This window comes from Camelus ferus, chromosome 17, assembly GCF_009834535.1.
Source record: "Camelus ferus isolate YT-003-E chromosome 17, BCGSAC_Cfer_1.0, whole genome shotgun sequence".
Taxonomy (NCBI): Eukaryota; Metazoa; Chordata; class Mammalia; order Artiodactyla; family Camelidae; genus Camelus; species Camelus ferus.
Window position 1 is genome coordinate 27,995,701 of NC_045712.1, and position 15,696 is coordinate 28,011,396.

At 42.5% G+C, this 15,696-nt stretch overlaps 1 protein-coding gene across 1 annotated transcript; it reads right to left on the bottom strand.

Moving 5' to 3' along the window:
* Nucleotides 1-767: 767 nt before the first annotated feature.
* On the bottom strand, nucleotides 768-2,666 carry CCRL2 (C-C motif chemokine receptor like 2). The gene is made up of 2 exons (XM_006194478.3): nucleotides 2,357-2,666; nucleotides 768-1,856 (listed from the first exon to the last, which is right to left on the bottom strand). Exons 1-2 carry the CDS (start codon nucleotides 2,408-2,410, stop codon nucleotides 795-797), a joined length of 1,116 nt encoding a protein of 371 aa, XP_006194540.2. The 5' UTR covers nucleotides 2,411-2,666; the 3' UTR covers nucleotides 768-794.
* Between the last annotated feature and the right edge of the window lie 13,030 nt (nucleotides 2,667-15,696).

The window sequence follows — 15,696 nt, forward strand, 5'->3', positions numbered from 1 at the left end:
CAGGCAAATGTTTATTGTGACATTTTGTAGGCTCAGGCCACTGAGGCCTGTGGTGTGTATTACACTGAAAAGGACAAAACATGCATTGTGTTGAACATTTCTAGACATAATCTTACATTTACTATTGTTAAATAGGAAGACGAAGTACTAGAAACCTTGGGAAGCTCACAGGTTGAGGGTATCTGGGGGCCGCAGAGGTGAGGCAAGTAGCCAAGAAAACCCAGAGAACTTTTCGCAGGACGAGTCTCTTTTCCTCTTTTTATCCATAGCCTCCAGCTAGCCAGCTCTTTCAATTACCTGAAAGAAAATGTGCCTGGTAAATTACTTCAGTGTGAATGAGTGGCTTCTAATTTGGAATGTGGTCCAGCTGGTTTTAAAAGAACATATTTGTTTCGTGTGTTGTCTTTTGCCCAAATTTTGAAGTTTGGCATGCTGGACAAAGCATACATTCTGGAGTGACTGGCACTCGGGTTTGTGTCTCAGCCCAGCCACTCTCTAGCTGTGTGATCTTAGACAAATTCTGAGCCTCTGTTTTCCTCCCCAGAGAAATGAGATTAATTCTATCTACATCATGAATAAGCACTGGGACGTGGAGCAGGTCACATTTGTCAAGAACCTAGCACAGTGCCTGAGACAAATTCAGAGCTTGATAAATGTTTGTTCACCTCCCCCTTTTCTTCTGAATCCTAAAATCTTCCTATTTCATGTACAGATGTGCAAAAAATATCACACAGAACAATGCAACGAGACAAAAATTGATGTTTATTTATCTCACCCAAAGGACGGGAGCTAGTTTACATGTTAGTGGAAAGGTGATGTTCTCCCCTTGATGTGTCTTGGGCATATTCCTCAGTGGGTTGAGGTGCAGTGTCATCACACAGACAGCAAAGGTGGCGGCGGAGGTGTTCCCTAAAGGCATTGTCGAGAAACACGTAGAGGAGAGGGTTGACACAGCAGTGGATGGTGGCGATGATTTTCGTGATTTGAACGCTTTTGTCCAGGTTATAGCTGCTGTTACAATCATGCAAGGAGAAGTGTTCGTTGAAAGCAGACAGGAAAAGCGCAATATTGTAGGGGCCCCACATCAGAAGGAAAACAACCATTATGGTGAAAACAAGCTTGAAAATGTCATGCCTTGCTTCCCTGAACCTTGGTGTTTTCCTCATTCGCATGTAGCAAACTACAAAAACAAACAGTGGCAAGAGAAATCCCAAAATATTCATCTTTAAGGTTAGAAAATGCTTCCAGAATGTCTCATCAGCTGGAAGGAAGTGAGGTCTGCTAAGGAAGCACTTGTATTCCTGGCTTTCCAGCTGAGGTTTGTAAAACACAAGTTCAGGCAAAGTGACCAAAACGGCTACGACCCAAGCCATTGTGATGGTGCTGCCAGCCACCGTCCTGGAGGCAGAGAAAAACCTCACATCGAAAAACTTACAGTAGGTTTGTACAGTCAGAAGGGCATTGAAAAATGCCTCACTGTACAGGCCTATGGAATAGAATACCACGAGAGTTTTACACAGGGGGTTTCCAAGAACCCCACCATGTGAGGCTGTGTAAGCCCAGAATGGCAAGGTGAGCACGAAACACAAGTTAGCAATTGCCAAGTTGAGGAAATAGATATTTTCGACATACTTCAGTCCTTTATATTTTACCAGGATAAGCACAGCCAAGATATTGTCCAGAAGGCCAACCATGAACAACGTGGTGTAGAGGTGAGGCACCAGCTGGGCCAAGAGAATCTTGGGGTCATATGAGGTGCATGGTTCTATTTCGTTGTTAGTCAGATTGTCTTCGATGAGGACATCATACTCATCCTCTGGTGCTGACGTGTAATTAGCCATCTTCAGGCTGTTGCCCTGTGGACAAATGAAAGATTATTTTTATTATTTACGCAGCCATACTCAACCTTTTCTGGTGTTTAATTTTATCCAAAGCAGGCCTACAACTTAGAAGGTTGAAAATAAACATAAGCGGAGAGCAGCCACTATAGTTCATCCATTCATTAAGCACTGAGGGGCTTAGTAGTATGTGAGCTACTACAGGGAGACAAAAGTAAGTATTACCCTTCTTCATAGAATGTCATTCTCTTAGTAGAAACAAGACTTGCCTATGTAAGAAAGCCATGTGAGAAAATACACAATTAAAGAGAACTAAGTACTGGGGCTTAGTTTCACAAAATTGATGTCAGCCACAATTTCTATGCGTTTGAAAAGTTTGCTCACCCCCTGTAACAACTTCCTGTGACAGGCGGAGAGGTCTGAGTTCTTCTCTCGAAGGATATAAATAAGTGCTTGCAAAAGCGAAACCACCCTAAGCATCAGCATGGACATAATTGGTTAAATACATCAATACTTACCACTTGACTGAGTTTCTGGTGAGGAGGGAAGGACACAGCCTCCCGACCTACCATCCGAGTTGCTGTGGGAATGGCCTGGGCCAGTTGAAAGGCTGGCTTCCTTCTAAACAGCCGGTCCCTGACCCATAAGGGCAAGATAAACCGCTGTTTATCCGCCTCGTGGCTCTGCCCCACCAGTCACAGGTCTCGGGGACTAACCAAAATAAAGCAACTTGAAAGCTCCCCCAGACCCCCAGGGAATTCCTTAAGCTGCTAAAAGAAACCGGGAAGTTGTTTTCTCCTGCTTCTCCTGCTTCCTCCACCCCCACCCCCTCCCCCCAACCCGCGCCGCCAGCCCTGTACCCCGCCTTTGATTTCCCTGTGGTTGTCCTGCTGGCTGCCCCAGATAAGGGAACTAAGTTATTGCTGCTTCTCAGTGATACTGAGGGAGGGACAGGAAAGTGCTTCTGACATGTAACTCTGAGTAGGTAATGGCTAGCAGTAGAGGAGAAAAGGGTCACCTGGTGACTGTGTATCCAGGGCCGGGGGGCTTGATGTTCGCTTGTAGCATTTCATCAGCATTAGCATATGGGGCTTCAAGAACTTGCAGTGAGAACCACTGCTTAGGTTTTTATTGTCACTTTTGAGAGAGATTATGTGCTTTGCTTGAGGGATGGGGCCCCAAGGGAGGGTTTTGGGACAGTGGAAGCTACCGAATGTTGTCAGTTGGGAAAGGAGGGGCGTGCAGAGATGGGGCCTCGGTACCTGTGAGCCTGGGGGAAATTGATGGGAACCAAGGAGTTAAGCAAGATGTTAGGAGCTGAACCTGCTTGGGGAAGGAGGACCCGGCACAGGAAAATTCCATGGTAAGGACACGGAGATGCCACCAAGTTGTGGTGCAGAGAATGTAAGGGGAACAAGTTCAACCCCCAACCAGGCTGAGGTGGGGCAAGTTTGAGGCCAGAGAGAAAGGAAGCTGAGAGTCCAGATTTGAGGTGGTAGGAGGAGAGCATGGAGAGGAGGAAGGAGACGAGGGTGGTTTGGAGGAAAGATGAACTGAGAAAAAGAACTTGAAATAACTGGAAAATCTGTATGAACTTCTCCTGGATCAACTCTTTGTACCTGTGATGGAACTCATTTGGGGAACAGTCTTAGAAATTGACGTCTGTTAATGCTAAAGCTGTATTTGAGGTGGTAGTCAGTACAGAATGTGGACCTATTAAAATAGAAATAGAACTGAGGAAACTATTAAGGCAAAGGAAAAATAAACATCAAAAAGGCCCGAACAAATATGTGATGGAGCATTGAGTTTAACTCAAAGGGAAACTCATGATATTCCCCCATATGGTGAGGTTGGGAGGAGTTGGTGCTGGTGGGAACCTGGGCTGTGAATGTTTCCCAGCAAATCTTCCCCCACCACCCTCCAGTATGGCTTCTGTGAGTGAATGAGGGTCACTGTGCCCTGAGAAACTCTGCCCACTGGTGTGGCTACATCCCTGGAACCAGCAGTGGTCCTTCCTCCTGAGGCTCTACCTCCTTGCAGCTGAGCTATTTGGAGCCACACCAGTCCCCCTAGAACCTTGGCTGAGTAAGTCATGGTGGCTCGTGGTGCTTTATTGCCTGATGCTTACTAATCAGTCCTAGGCAAAGGAATGAGGGTCAAGTCAAACTCTGAAATTTGGGAAACCAGATGAACATACATGCTGCACATTATATGGTTAAGGAGAGGAAAGTTGTAGCAGGCAGGCGCCTCATCTGTGTCACAGAATATGTGAAATTTGAAGTTTCCCAAAGAAAAACACTGTTTGATAAATTCAGGATCACCGTAACTTCCTGATGTTAGTATGGCTTTCACTTTCAGAATTATTTTATTTTGGCTTGATTCCCAGCATTCTGATTATCCACATCCAGACCATGGGGTTGCTTTTTTTTTCTTTTCCATTTTTCAGTTTTATTAGGTAGAATTGTTACAGTTCGACTGCAAATATACAATATATTGCATGTAAATACGTATAGACAATATACTGCACTTACTTTTTTTTAGTTTACATGTACTGATCATTTGTACTGATCATATGTACTGATCATTGTTTGTAAGAACAGTTTAAAGCTTAGCTTTTTAAACTTGCATAGTTATCAAAGGAATAAAGTCAACTATAAAATAAGGATCAGCAGAATATGGTAATCCAATCATAAAGGACAGTCAAATATGCTTACACATATTCAGGAAATCAGTCTTCTAAGTTATACATAATAAGTAGTTCATTTGTGTCCTTTTTTTGTTTTTAGATTCCACATATAAGTGATATCATATGGCATTTTTCTTTCTCTTTCTGGTCCACTTCACTTAGACTGATGATCTCCAGGTCCATCCATGTTGCTGCAAATGACATTATTTTATTCTTTTTATGGCCGAATAATATTCCATTGTATATATATACCACATCTACTTTATACAGTCACCTGTTGATAGACATTTGGGTTGTTTCCATGTCTTGGCTATTGTAAATAGTGCTGTTATGAACATTGTGCATATGTCTTTTTGAGTTTTATTTTCTCCAAGTATATGCCCAGGAGTGGGATTGCTAGATCACATGGTAAGTCTATTTTTAGTTTTTTAAGGAACCTCTATACTGTCCTCCATAGTGGCTGCACTAATCTACATTCCCACCAACAGTACAGGAGGATTCCCTTTTCTCCACACTTTCTCCATCATCTATCTTTTGTAGAGTTTTTAATGATGGCCATTCTGGTTGGTGTTAGGTGATATCTCATTGTAGTTTTGTACTGCATTTTCTCTGACAATTAGTGATGCTGAGCATTTTTTCACGTGCCTATTGGCCATTTGTATGTCTTCATTGGAGAATTGCTTATTTAGGTCTTCTGCCCGTTTTTGGATTAGACTGCTTGTTTTTTTGATATTAAGGTGTATGAGCTGTTTGTATATTTTGGAAATTAGTCCCTTTTTGGTCGCATCATTTGCAAATATTTTCTCTTATTCTGTAGGTTGTCTTTTCGTTTTGTTGATGGTACCCATAGCTGTGCAAAAGCTTTAAAGTTTAATTAGGTCCCATTTGTTTATTTTGGCTTTTATTTCCATTATTCCAGGAGCTGGTTCAAAAAATATATTGCTGTGATTTATGTCCGAGAGTGTTCTACCTTTGTTTTCCTCTAGGAGTTTTATAGTATCTGGTCTTACATTTAAGTCTTTAATCCATTTTGAGTTTATTTTTGTATATGTGTTAGAGAATGTTCTAATTTCAGTCTTTTATAGGTAGCTGTCCAGTTTTCCCAGCACCACTTATTGAAGAGACTGTCTTCTCTCCATTGTATATTCTTGCCTCCTTTGTCATAGATTAATTGACTCTAAGTGCATGGGTTTATTTCTGGACTTTCTGTCCTGTTCCATGGAGCTATGTGTCTGTTTTTTGTGCCAGTACCATACTGTTTTGATTACTGTAGCTCTGTAGTATAGCCTGAAGTCAGGGAGCATGATTCTCCCAGCTCCGTTCTTCTTTTTCTAGATTGCTTTGGCTATTTGGGGTCTTTTGTGTTTCCGTACAAATTTTAACATTTTTTTCTTCCAGTTCTGTGAAGAATGTCAGTAATTTGATAGGGACTGCGTTGAATCTGTATATTGCCTTGGGCAGTATGGACATTTTAATAATATTGATTCTTCCAATCCAAGAACATGGAATATCTTTCCATTTGTTTATATCGTCTTCAATTTCCTTCATCAATGTCTTACAGTTTTCGGGGTACAGGGCTTTTGCCTTCTTGGGTAGGTTTGTTCCTAGGTATTTTATTTTATTTTTAGAAAATTGAAATATGATTACACAAGTAACATTGTGTGAGTTTAAGGTGTATATGTATTGATTTAATACATTTATATTGTAGGATTGTCATTGTAGTATTAGCTAACACAGTGATCAGTTTTTCTAGTGGTGGGAACAATTAAGGTCTATTCTCTTAGCAAGTTTAATGTTCATAATACAGTTTTGTTGTCTATAATCATTGTACTGTGTATTAGATCTCCAGGGCCATGGTATTCTTGAAACTTCTAAATTGGTAGGAAGCAATGCTTTAGAAGTCTGAAGGTGAGGCAAGAGGAAAGTCTATTTACCATTCTACTATCTGGACCCGTAAGAGGGTTGTCATTATTGTTGAAACTTCACCACATTCTGTGGCTTTGGCATGTGGCTCACAAACCTTTGAGGATGTGAGTTCATCTTTATCACTATAATTCAATCCCAGTTTTTTAAAATTGAAGTATAGTTGATTTACAATACTTTATTAGTTTCAGGCATACAACATAGTTATACAATATTTTTATAAATTATACTCCATTTAAAGATACTACACAATACTGGCTATGTTTCCCTGTGCTGTAGAATATATCCTTGTTGCTTATTTAAATTATACATAATAGTTTGTATCTTTTAATCCTCTACCCTTGTCTTGCCCCTTCCACCTTTCCCTCTCCCCACTGGTAACCACTAGTTTGTTCCTTGTATCTGTGAGTCTGTTTCTTTTTTGTTATATTCAGGAATTTATTTTTTAGATTCCACATATAAGTGATAACATACAGTATTTGTCTTTCTCTGTCTGACTTATTTCACTAAGCATAATACCCTCTAGGTCCATCCATGTTGTTACAAATGGCAAAATTTCATTCTTTTTTATGGCTAAATAGTATTCTATTATATATGTACACCACATCTTTATCCATTCATCTGTTGGTGAATACTTAGGTTGCTTCCATATTTTGGCTATTGTAAATAATGCTGCTGCCAACACTGGGGTGCTTTTATCTTTTTGAATTAGTGGTTTCATTTTTTTCTGATATATACCCTGGAATGGAATTTCGGGGTCATATGGTAGTGTTTTTTTTTTTTTTTAGGAATCTTCATACTGTTTTCAATTATGACTGCACCAATTTTCATTCCCACCAACAGTGTATGAAGGTTCCCTTTTCTCCACATCCTCACCACCATTTGTTGTTTGTGGTCTGTTTGATGACAGCCATTCTGTCAGTTGTGAGGTGATATCTCACTGTGGTTTTGGTTTGCGTTTCTCTGATGATTAACAACATTGAGCATCTTTCCATGTGCATGTGGGCCATTTTTATGTCTTCTTTGGAAAAATGTCTATTTAAGTTTAATCCCAGTTTCAGTCCAAGAAACTGTCATGTGTTACAACTCTCATTTCTCCATACATGTAAATCACATTTATTCAATTCATTTACTCAACAAACGTTTGTAGTGTGCCCAGCACTGCCCAGCACTGTTACAGTCAATGAACAACTTAGGGAAACATCCTAACCTTCATGGAGCTTACATTCTACAAACAAAACTAAGTAAGTAAATTGTGGGGTAGAAGGAGAGAAGTTCTCTGGAGAAAAGCAAAACAGGGAAGGAGACTGGGAGGGGCAAGGGTGGTTCGGGGGTTCACATTTTACATAGGATGGTCAGAGAAAGCCCCGCTGACAAGAGGAGCTCTGAGAAAATGAAACAGCAAATGATTAGGCCCAATAATTAATACTCATTATCTCATTTTTTCTTGTTACTAAATTCTTATATCAGGAAGGTGCAATAACTTCACAGGAGATGCAGAAATACTCTTCATATTACATTGGCCCTCAATGAAAAAAAAAGCAAAGGATGCAGTGCACCTGTTAGTAATTTATTGCCTTTCACTTCTGACCCATCCTTCTTTGCCTTGCTATGTAATCCTAGAGCTGAACCCTGTAAACATTTCTTCTTTGCCAGCTTTGGTGTAGGAGGCACTGAGAGTCACAGGAAGAGGCAGGGGCTTCTCATTTTGATTCCTGGATTTTGTTGTTCGTTGGTTGGTTTGTTTTTGCTCCTTGGGATGACCTGACAGTGCTGTGTGGAGACCCAGTGGTGCCCACCCTCCTTTGAGTCTTGCTGGTACTCCTGCAGGCAGTTTCCTGCTCACAAGCCCCACATGGCAGGACCTTGGCAAACTTCCTGACAATTCAGTGGGTTGTAGTCACCCTCTCCAACAAGGTGTGAATGTCAGCCTTGGGAAAGAAGGCATCTTCCAAGTGTGTTCTTTCTTGGATGCTCTGCCTCAGCCTAGAGACTGCTCCCTGCACCTGCTGTTCCTATTTCCTGCTCCTTTAGACAGTTAATCTCCTTTCACTGGTTAATAATTCTTTATAGTAAATGTTCTTTGTTCAGATTACTGGTATGATTCTTGTCTCTTGACTGGTTGCTGATTGATAGATACAACATTAAATTTAGTTCGGTAAAGGGTTGGGAGGGTACTAGGATGATGATTGCTAGCCTGATGACATTTTCAGAGCTCTAACTTGATATTGAGAAATAGATATTCAAAATTTTAGAATTACAATAATTTAATCTATCTCCTTAAAATGGCTTCATCAAGTATCAGTGCTCTCAGATTATCTATTTATCTATTTAATTTTTATTAGTAAGTATTACATTACAGAAAATTTGGTAAGTACAGAAAACATGTATGATAGTGATATTCCCAAATAGTAGCTATTATCATTTTTAAATAGCACTGCTTTGTAATGGAAAATGTGTAAAACCTACTTTTAGAAAATATCCATTTTCCTTTGGGTTAGTTGTTTGGTAATGAGCAGTAGATTGGAGAGACAGATACCTACATGTTATAATTTTAGGGATTCTGAGAATCTATCATCCTGTCCCCATGTTTTCTCCCACATACTAGCTAAGCCTGAGACTTCACCTAAGTGCTTAGTCTTCTTAGTGCCTGGCCTACCTGGGAGGGCAGCCAGGGGGAGATGATACTTCCAAAAAACATACTGATGATCAACTGTGAAATATAGATGTTACATATACTTACTGGAAGAAAAATTGTTAACTGTATCCTAAGAAAAAGCCTTTCTCAATGCATGTTCAGTTTATTCTGCATCATGCTAAAAAGTATTTAAAAAGTGTGTGTGGGGACTTTGCTCAAGTGGATTTGAAAAATAGGTGGACTGAAAACTTAAAGCAAGGTTCTTTACAATAGGACTTCTTGGAGCTCTTCAAATGCTGATAAGCATTATGATCCTAGAGAAAGGATGCAGCATTTCCCAAAATTTGATCATGGGATCCCCTTTTAAATTCTTATACAGATACTTACGGGCCAAGGGCTCTGCAGTACATATTTTGAGAAATGTTGCCTTAGACGTACGAATATTGCTGTATTGTGTGGCCACCATGGGAATGAGAATAATCAACTGTGGGTCCCAGCTTTCTCAGTCTGAATTACATCCTTACATCTGCACTGAGCCCATGCTTGCCAGGGGCTGCTCCCAGCCAATGGCCCTATTAGGTACCCTGTGACAGGCCCTTTCCTGGGAAATGGACTCCTCTGATGAGCGACTTTGGCTGCTGTTTCCACCCAACCTTCCTTCCTCCTTCTCTCCTTCACTTGGGGGTCAGACCTGCATTGTAATCTGGCAGCTTTCCTAGCTTCTGCTGCCTCCCTTTGCCATATCTCTCAGAGATGGTTACTCTAACACATTTCCTTAATGCTACATCCCATCTTGGCAACTGTATCTTGAAGGACTTGGGCTAACACTGCCTTGGAAGAGAGATGTCAGTCTTTAGAGAGTCTTTAGTCCTTTGCTTACTAGAGAATGATACATTTTGCAGGCTCTTAATCCCTCTCTTACCTTCTTACCTGCCATACCTACCTGTGGTCTGCTGGGATCAATCTTTTTGGAACACATAAGACCACTTACTGTCACCATGATCCCATCCCAGCCAGCTTTAGTCAACTCCTCAGGTCAGATACCTTCTATTTCTCATTGCCATTCTCCTTTGTGCTTCCTCTGCCCTCACCTCACTTCCTAATGTCCCCTTTTCTCCCTTGTTTTTCCTCTGTGTCCTCTGCAATCTGAATTCCACTGTAGACAATCCTCTTGACATCCTTGACTTATTCCCAGAACATTCTACCATCTATTGTCCCCTGAGGATATTCCTTCCCTCTCATACCTGCCTCACACTTGGGGGTCAGGAGGTGACGTCCCTAACCCCACTGTCACTTGCTGACCATTACTCCAACAGGTAGGTATATAAGAGATTAGTTTGGTCTCCAGCCACTACCCTCTACTCTTCTTAATCATTGCCACTGACTGCCTGATTCCCCCCTTCTTTTATTTAAGACATGTACATGGATAAGGAGCTTCTCTTCACCCCAGTGTTCTTCATCATCCTGGTGACTTAATTGCCCATGTTGACCCCGTGCAGGGCCCCGGTCTTTCAGCTCATTAACTCAGTTTCACTGGTCTTCACTTTCACTCCACTAACGTCAAATTTCAGGTTTGTTAGCATTGATCCACCACCAAACTCTTTCTTATCACAACTTTCACTCCTTTGGTTGCTCTCACTCCATTCACTCCTTGTTTAACTGTTGTTCTTCATCAAGCCCCCTAGCCTCTGCCTCTCAGCCCATCCTATGGTCACATCCCTCCTTGTCTAGCTGCGATCCAGTAGTCTATTATGTAATCATTTTCTGGTCAATATCCTGACCTCCCTTGAAGCCCTGTCTTACTAGATCTATCAGTCTACTTGTCCCCTCCATTCTTTCTTTTAGCTTGTGTTCCTGAGAATAGCTGGGTTAAAACCACTTAGCCATGAAGACAAGATCCATCACTAATTTATGGTCTCCAATCTCAACTAGCTTCCAGAGATTTTTCTAGTTTCCCTTGTTATTCTTCTGAATGTCCCAGATTGTCACTTTCTCTTGTTTTCCATGGGCTACTTCAAACTATTTAAAGCTCTTCCAGTCTCTTCAAACTTCCACTCCCATTACCTACATTTATGACCTCACCTTCTGCTTTGCTCAGAACTCTCTCAACTCTCTGGTTCCCAGCTTCAAAGTCTTCATCCTTTCCTCTTTCCATGGACAGAGTTGTTTCTCTTATATCAAAAGTTAAATTCCCCCTCTGCACTCTGGATCTCATTCTTTCTAACCTCCATCAGTTGTTCCCACATTTTCCTATAGCTCTAACCTCTTTCTCTTTTGGATTCTCTAAATTCCCCCTCTGCACTCTGGATCTCATTCTTTCTAACCTCCATCAGTTGTTCCCACATTTTCCTATAGCTCTAACCTCTTTCTCTTTTGGATTCTCCAGAACTTAAAAACACTCAGATCTCTCTCTTAAATAAAGACTATAAACCCACCCTTAACCTCACACATTGCTCTACTTACTCTTCCCGTCCCCAGGCAGCCTTCATTAGTTGTTCAGCTACTTCACATTGTTTACTCCCTACTCAGTCCCCTCGAGCCTGGTTTCTGTCTCCACCATTCCACTCCAGCAACCTGTGGTAAAGTGTAATCAACTACTCTGCTAAGTTAGGGCAGCTAATGCATCATGTGCCCATAAATAGGAAGTGTCCAGTATCTCCCTACTGTCCAACTATAAATACCACCATGAACAAAACTCTGAAGTCAACAAAACACAAACACCACTATATCTAGGGCTGCCTAAGTTGAAGTAGTGCTTCATGTTTTTGAAACCCTTATAGAATGTTAAAAACATTAGTATGGAACTTTCTAGTAAAGATGGCAGAGTGAAGCTCTGTGGAGCTCTCCTCCAGTACCTTATAAAATGACTAAAAAATAGTTTCAACGAAAATTCTAAAAATTTGCCAGTAGCAACTGAACAACAATTAGGGTACAATCTTGTACCCAAACTTTGAAAATATGGTGCATTTTAGTACCTATATGTAATCCTGCGGATACAGTACTGTAGAAAGAAGGAAAATCGGTAAGTCCTGAGAAGTATCCTAATACTCTTCAACAGGAAGACAAATGGACTCAGAAGATAAGTATACATAGCTCTAGGAAAAGAAAGGAAAAACACCTGCTGAGTAAAAGCCCCCATATTCCAGGAAGGTTTTTAGGATTTTCCATATTCAAAAATAATGTGCTGAGTTAGAGCAGTAAGACAAATTCCGCAAGAGTGGAATACACCCTTGATACGTTGAGTGGGTTCTTATAATAATATTTTGTTACTCTTCTAGGATTTTGATTGCTCATGAGGCTACTTTTAGTCAAATCATGATTTAATACACTCTTTCATGGTTCTAATCCTATAGTTTGTTAGGCCTGCTGGCTGTCATGCATGGTGATCCATTTCCTTGTGTGCTCTGTATCCTCAGTGTGAGATCGTATTTATGGGAATTATTTTATCTGCAGCAGCTTTCTTGGGGCCTAAAATGGGAGCACTTCCTTCTGGGGGAGTTTTGCGTTTTTTTTCAGCTAGGAGCACTGGGACCATCAATGGCTTGAGATGAGGTCTCCTGGACTGGTTCTGAGGGTCTCCCATTTTGAGGGTGTTATGAAATTGAACCTCAGATTTTCATGAGGCACAGGTTTTGGATTCTCAGAGGAGATTTACCCCCTACCACTTAGAGCCTTGGCAAAAATGGATAAGCTTCCTTATTGTCCTCTGCCTCTGAGCAAATTTCTTCTAGTCCACCTTTTCCCAAGTGTGAGCTTTATGTCAGGATCTCTCAGTTCCAGTCCCCATCTCACATAGTCTTGCTGTCTGCCCCCAGGTTGGAGTTACACTTAGTGACCTTTTTATGTGTGTGGTCTTTGATTTGTTTACATGAGACAGTGATCAAAATGATAAATATCCATTGAGTAGTGTCTCAATGAATATTTGTTGAAAATGTCATTCATTTATTCATTTCCCAGGCATTTAGTGTCTACTGTCTTATAAGTCTTCCTTTTGCTCTCCTGTATCCACTCTCTACTCTCTTATACACTGATTGCTGTCCAGGGAGCTTTATCTTGTAAGAGCAGACTCCTCTGTCCTTTGAGTTGTAGTTGGGTTTGGCCAGTGGAGAGTTTTGGGCAGAAGATTGGAGAGTGAGGTCAAGGGATTTAGCTACTGGCTCCTTCCTGGTGGGGTTTCAGGGGTTGCCTTCCTGGTGGGGCTGATGTGTCCCTTGACCTACAAGCATCTCTTGTCAGACAGCAGCCCCCACCACCCCTCTCGCCCTGCACCCTCTGTTCTTAGCAGTGGGAATGGCAGCCTGCTCTCACCAGCATCAGGTACTGCACTACCTACTGTGGTTTCCCTATACCTTGTCTAAATCTTTGTGAAGAGTCCTCCTTTCTTTCACCAAACTTTCCTCAGTGGCTGTACTTGCGTGTGCCATTTGTTTCCTGCCAGGACCCTGTGGGACACATTTCCCAAGTGCCAGGAACTTTGCCAGGTCCTTGGAGAAAATAGTGAGAAAAGTAGACCCCTTCTCTGCACTCATGGCATTGACTTTCTGGAGGCAGATGGTCAGGTACATACCTGGTTATTATTTAGGGAGTCATGTGCTGTTCTAGGGGAGCACACAGGAGCTGTGGGAGCTGTCAGCAGGGGGCACCTGGCCCAGCTAGAGGGACCATCTACTTGTATCTCAGAGATGGAGCAAGGGAAGGGAAAGTAACAGAATTCAAGGTGGAGGCATTTTATTACTCATTGGCATCTTTGATTTTCTGTGGAAGAGAAAGTTGAAACTGAGAACCAGACTATCTTAGGTTGCATTCCTGGGAATCCAGGGCTGTTAGCAGCAGAGTTGCATGCAAAGGTCTTGTTGGGGCAGCTTCCAAGAGATACGCTTTTATATAAGGGAGTGATCAAGGCAGGACCAAGGCAGAGGGAGAATCCACCACGTATGGGTACAGCCGAAGCCTCAACTGATCCTATGAGGAGCTCCAGTGCCAAGGTGGTCCTTGATCTCCATCACACTGTGAAAGAAGGGGCCTGGCTTCTTCAGTCCCACAGCAGCCAGTCGTTGGCCTCAGATACCCCCTGGGCAGGCAGGTCCCAGTGGCTGAGGGTGGTTCCCAGCGAGGGGTGCAGCAACCCCATCCCCAAAACTGAAGTGGACATCTGGAAAAGCTACCTACTGCACAGGCTGAGGCTTCTGGTTTCCTGTAAATTTCATTTACCCTGAATGACAAGAAATGGAAACTGAAATTTCCAAAACCACCATGTTGTAAGACCATAAAATTCATGTGTACTGTGTACGGAAGGAAGAGTCATGTGCAACGTGAGGCCACACTGCCCACTGACTTGCTTGACCACGAGTAACCGTACTCACTGTTGTCATCAGGGAGTGAAGAGGAAGTGGCACATCCCTCCCAGCCCCACCCTCCAGCTTTCCCTTCTCCCCCTTCTGCTTTCCCACCTCATCGGCCACCTTCTAGCTTTTGTAGGGTTGGTTGTGTTGGACTGTCATTGGTTTGACACTAACTGTGTCTTGATTTGATAAGAATTTTTTTCTTATGAACAGAGGTAAAAGACTAAGTAGCATCTCACTTTAAAAATATTTCCTTTAATAAAATTAAATTGTGACAGATTTTAACTTTGCAGGGTGGGATTTGCCCTGGTCCTCAGCCTGGGTGGTAGCTTGGGGCCCTTCTGAGGGCCAAGGCCCTTGTAGCCCCACTTGTTGGAGACAGTAGGCTGCCCTCTCTCCCTGCCCAGTGCACCCCAAGGGATGGCCCTTGAGGCTCCTCAGAAGCTCCACAGTCATTGCCTTCGAGGCCCGGGGGCATCCAAGGTCTTGATTTGAGCTCCTATCTCTGCATCAGAGTCCACCAACCCATCCCTTCCTGTCTCAAAGGATTCAGCCGCCCCTCTGGAAAGGGTCATTGGAAAGGATGTCTCCCTCTCCTAGTAAACCAGGACTTTCAGACCACAAAGTCTGACACTGTCCCCTTTGGAGAGCCCAGAACTTAGGGACAAAAGTCATGCTTTTCTAAGGGAAGGAAGAAATATGATTCTGTGCTCCTTTGCTGTGAGTGGGCCCAGGAAGAGACAGGGCAGGAGCTATTAAGTTACCTTGTTTTTCTGGTTGCATCACAGGGTCAGGAGACGTTTTTTTTCCACTCTTATCTTGCTTGGCAGCATGAAACATCGCTGACACTTCCTCTTCCTCCCAGAGCTCTCTCCTCTCCAGCTGGCTCTGCCTTGTCCCACATACCTTCTCCTCCTCTGGGGCTCCTTGGCTGCCTGTGTTCCTCTGGGTTTTGTCTTGAGCCATTTGTCCACCCCCATGCTGTTCACTTCCTGTGACCCCAGATGTAGATCTCCTTCCATTTATTCTGCTGGGTTTAAGGCCAGCATATCTAGTTTCTCTTGACACTGCCACCTGGATGTCCTCCATGATTTCTACTAGAAACTGAGCCCATCATTCCACATCCCACATCTCTGCATTCCTCTGAACTGGGGCCCAAGCCTTGATCTCTGCTACTCACTCACTCCCTAAATCCAAATCCTGATGAGTACTTCTCCCTTGTATCTTTTAAATTATTGATTTCTCTCCACACAGAGTTCTTTACCTTGG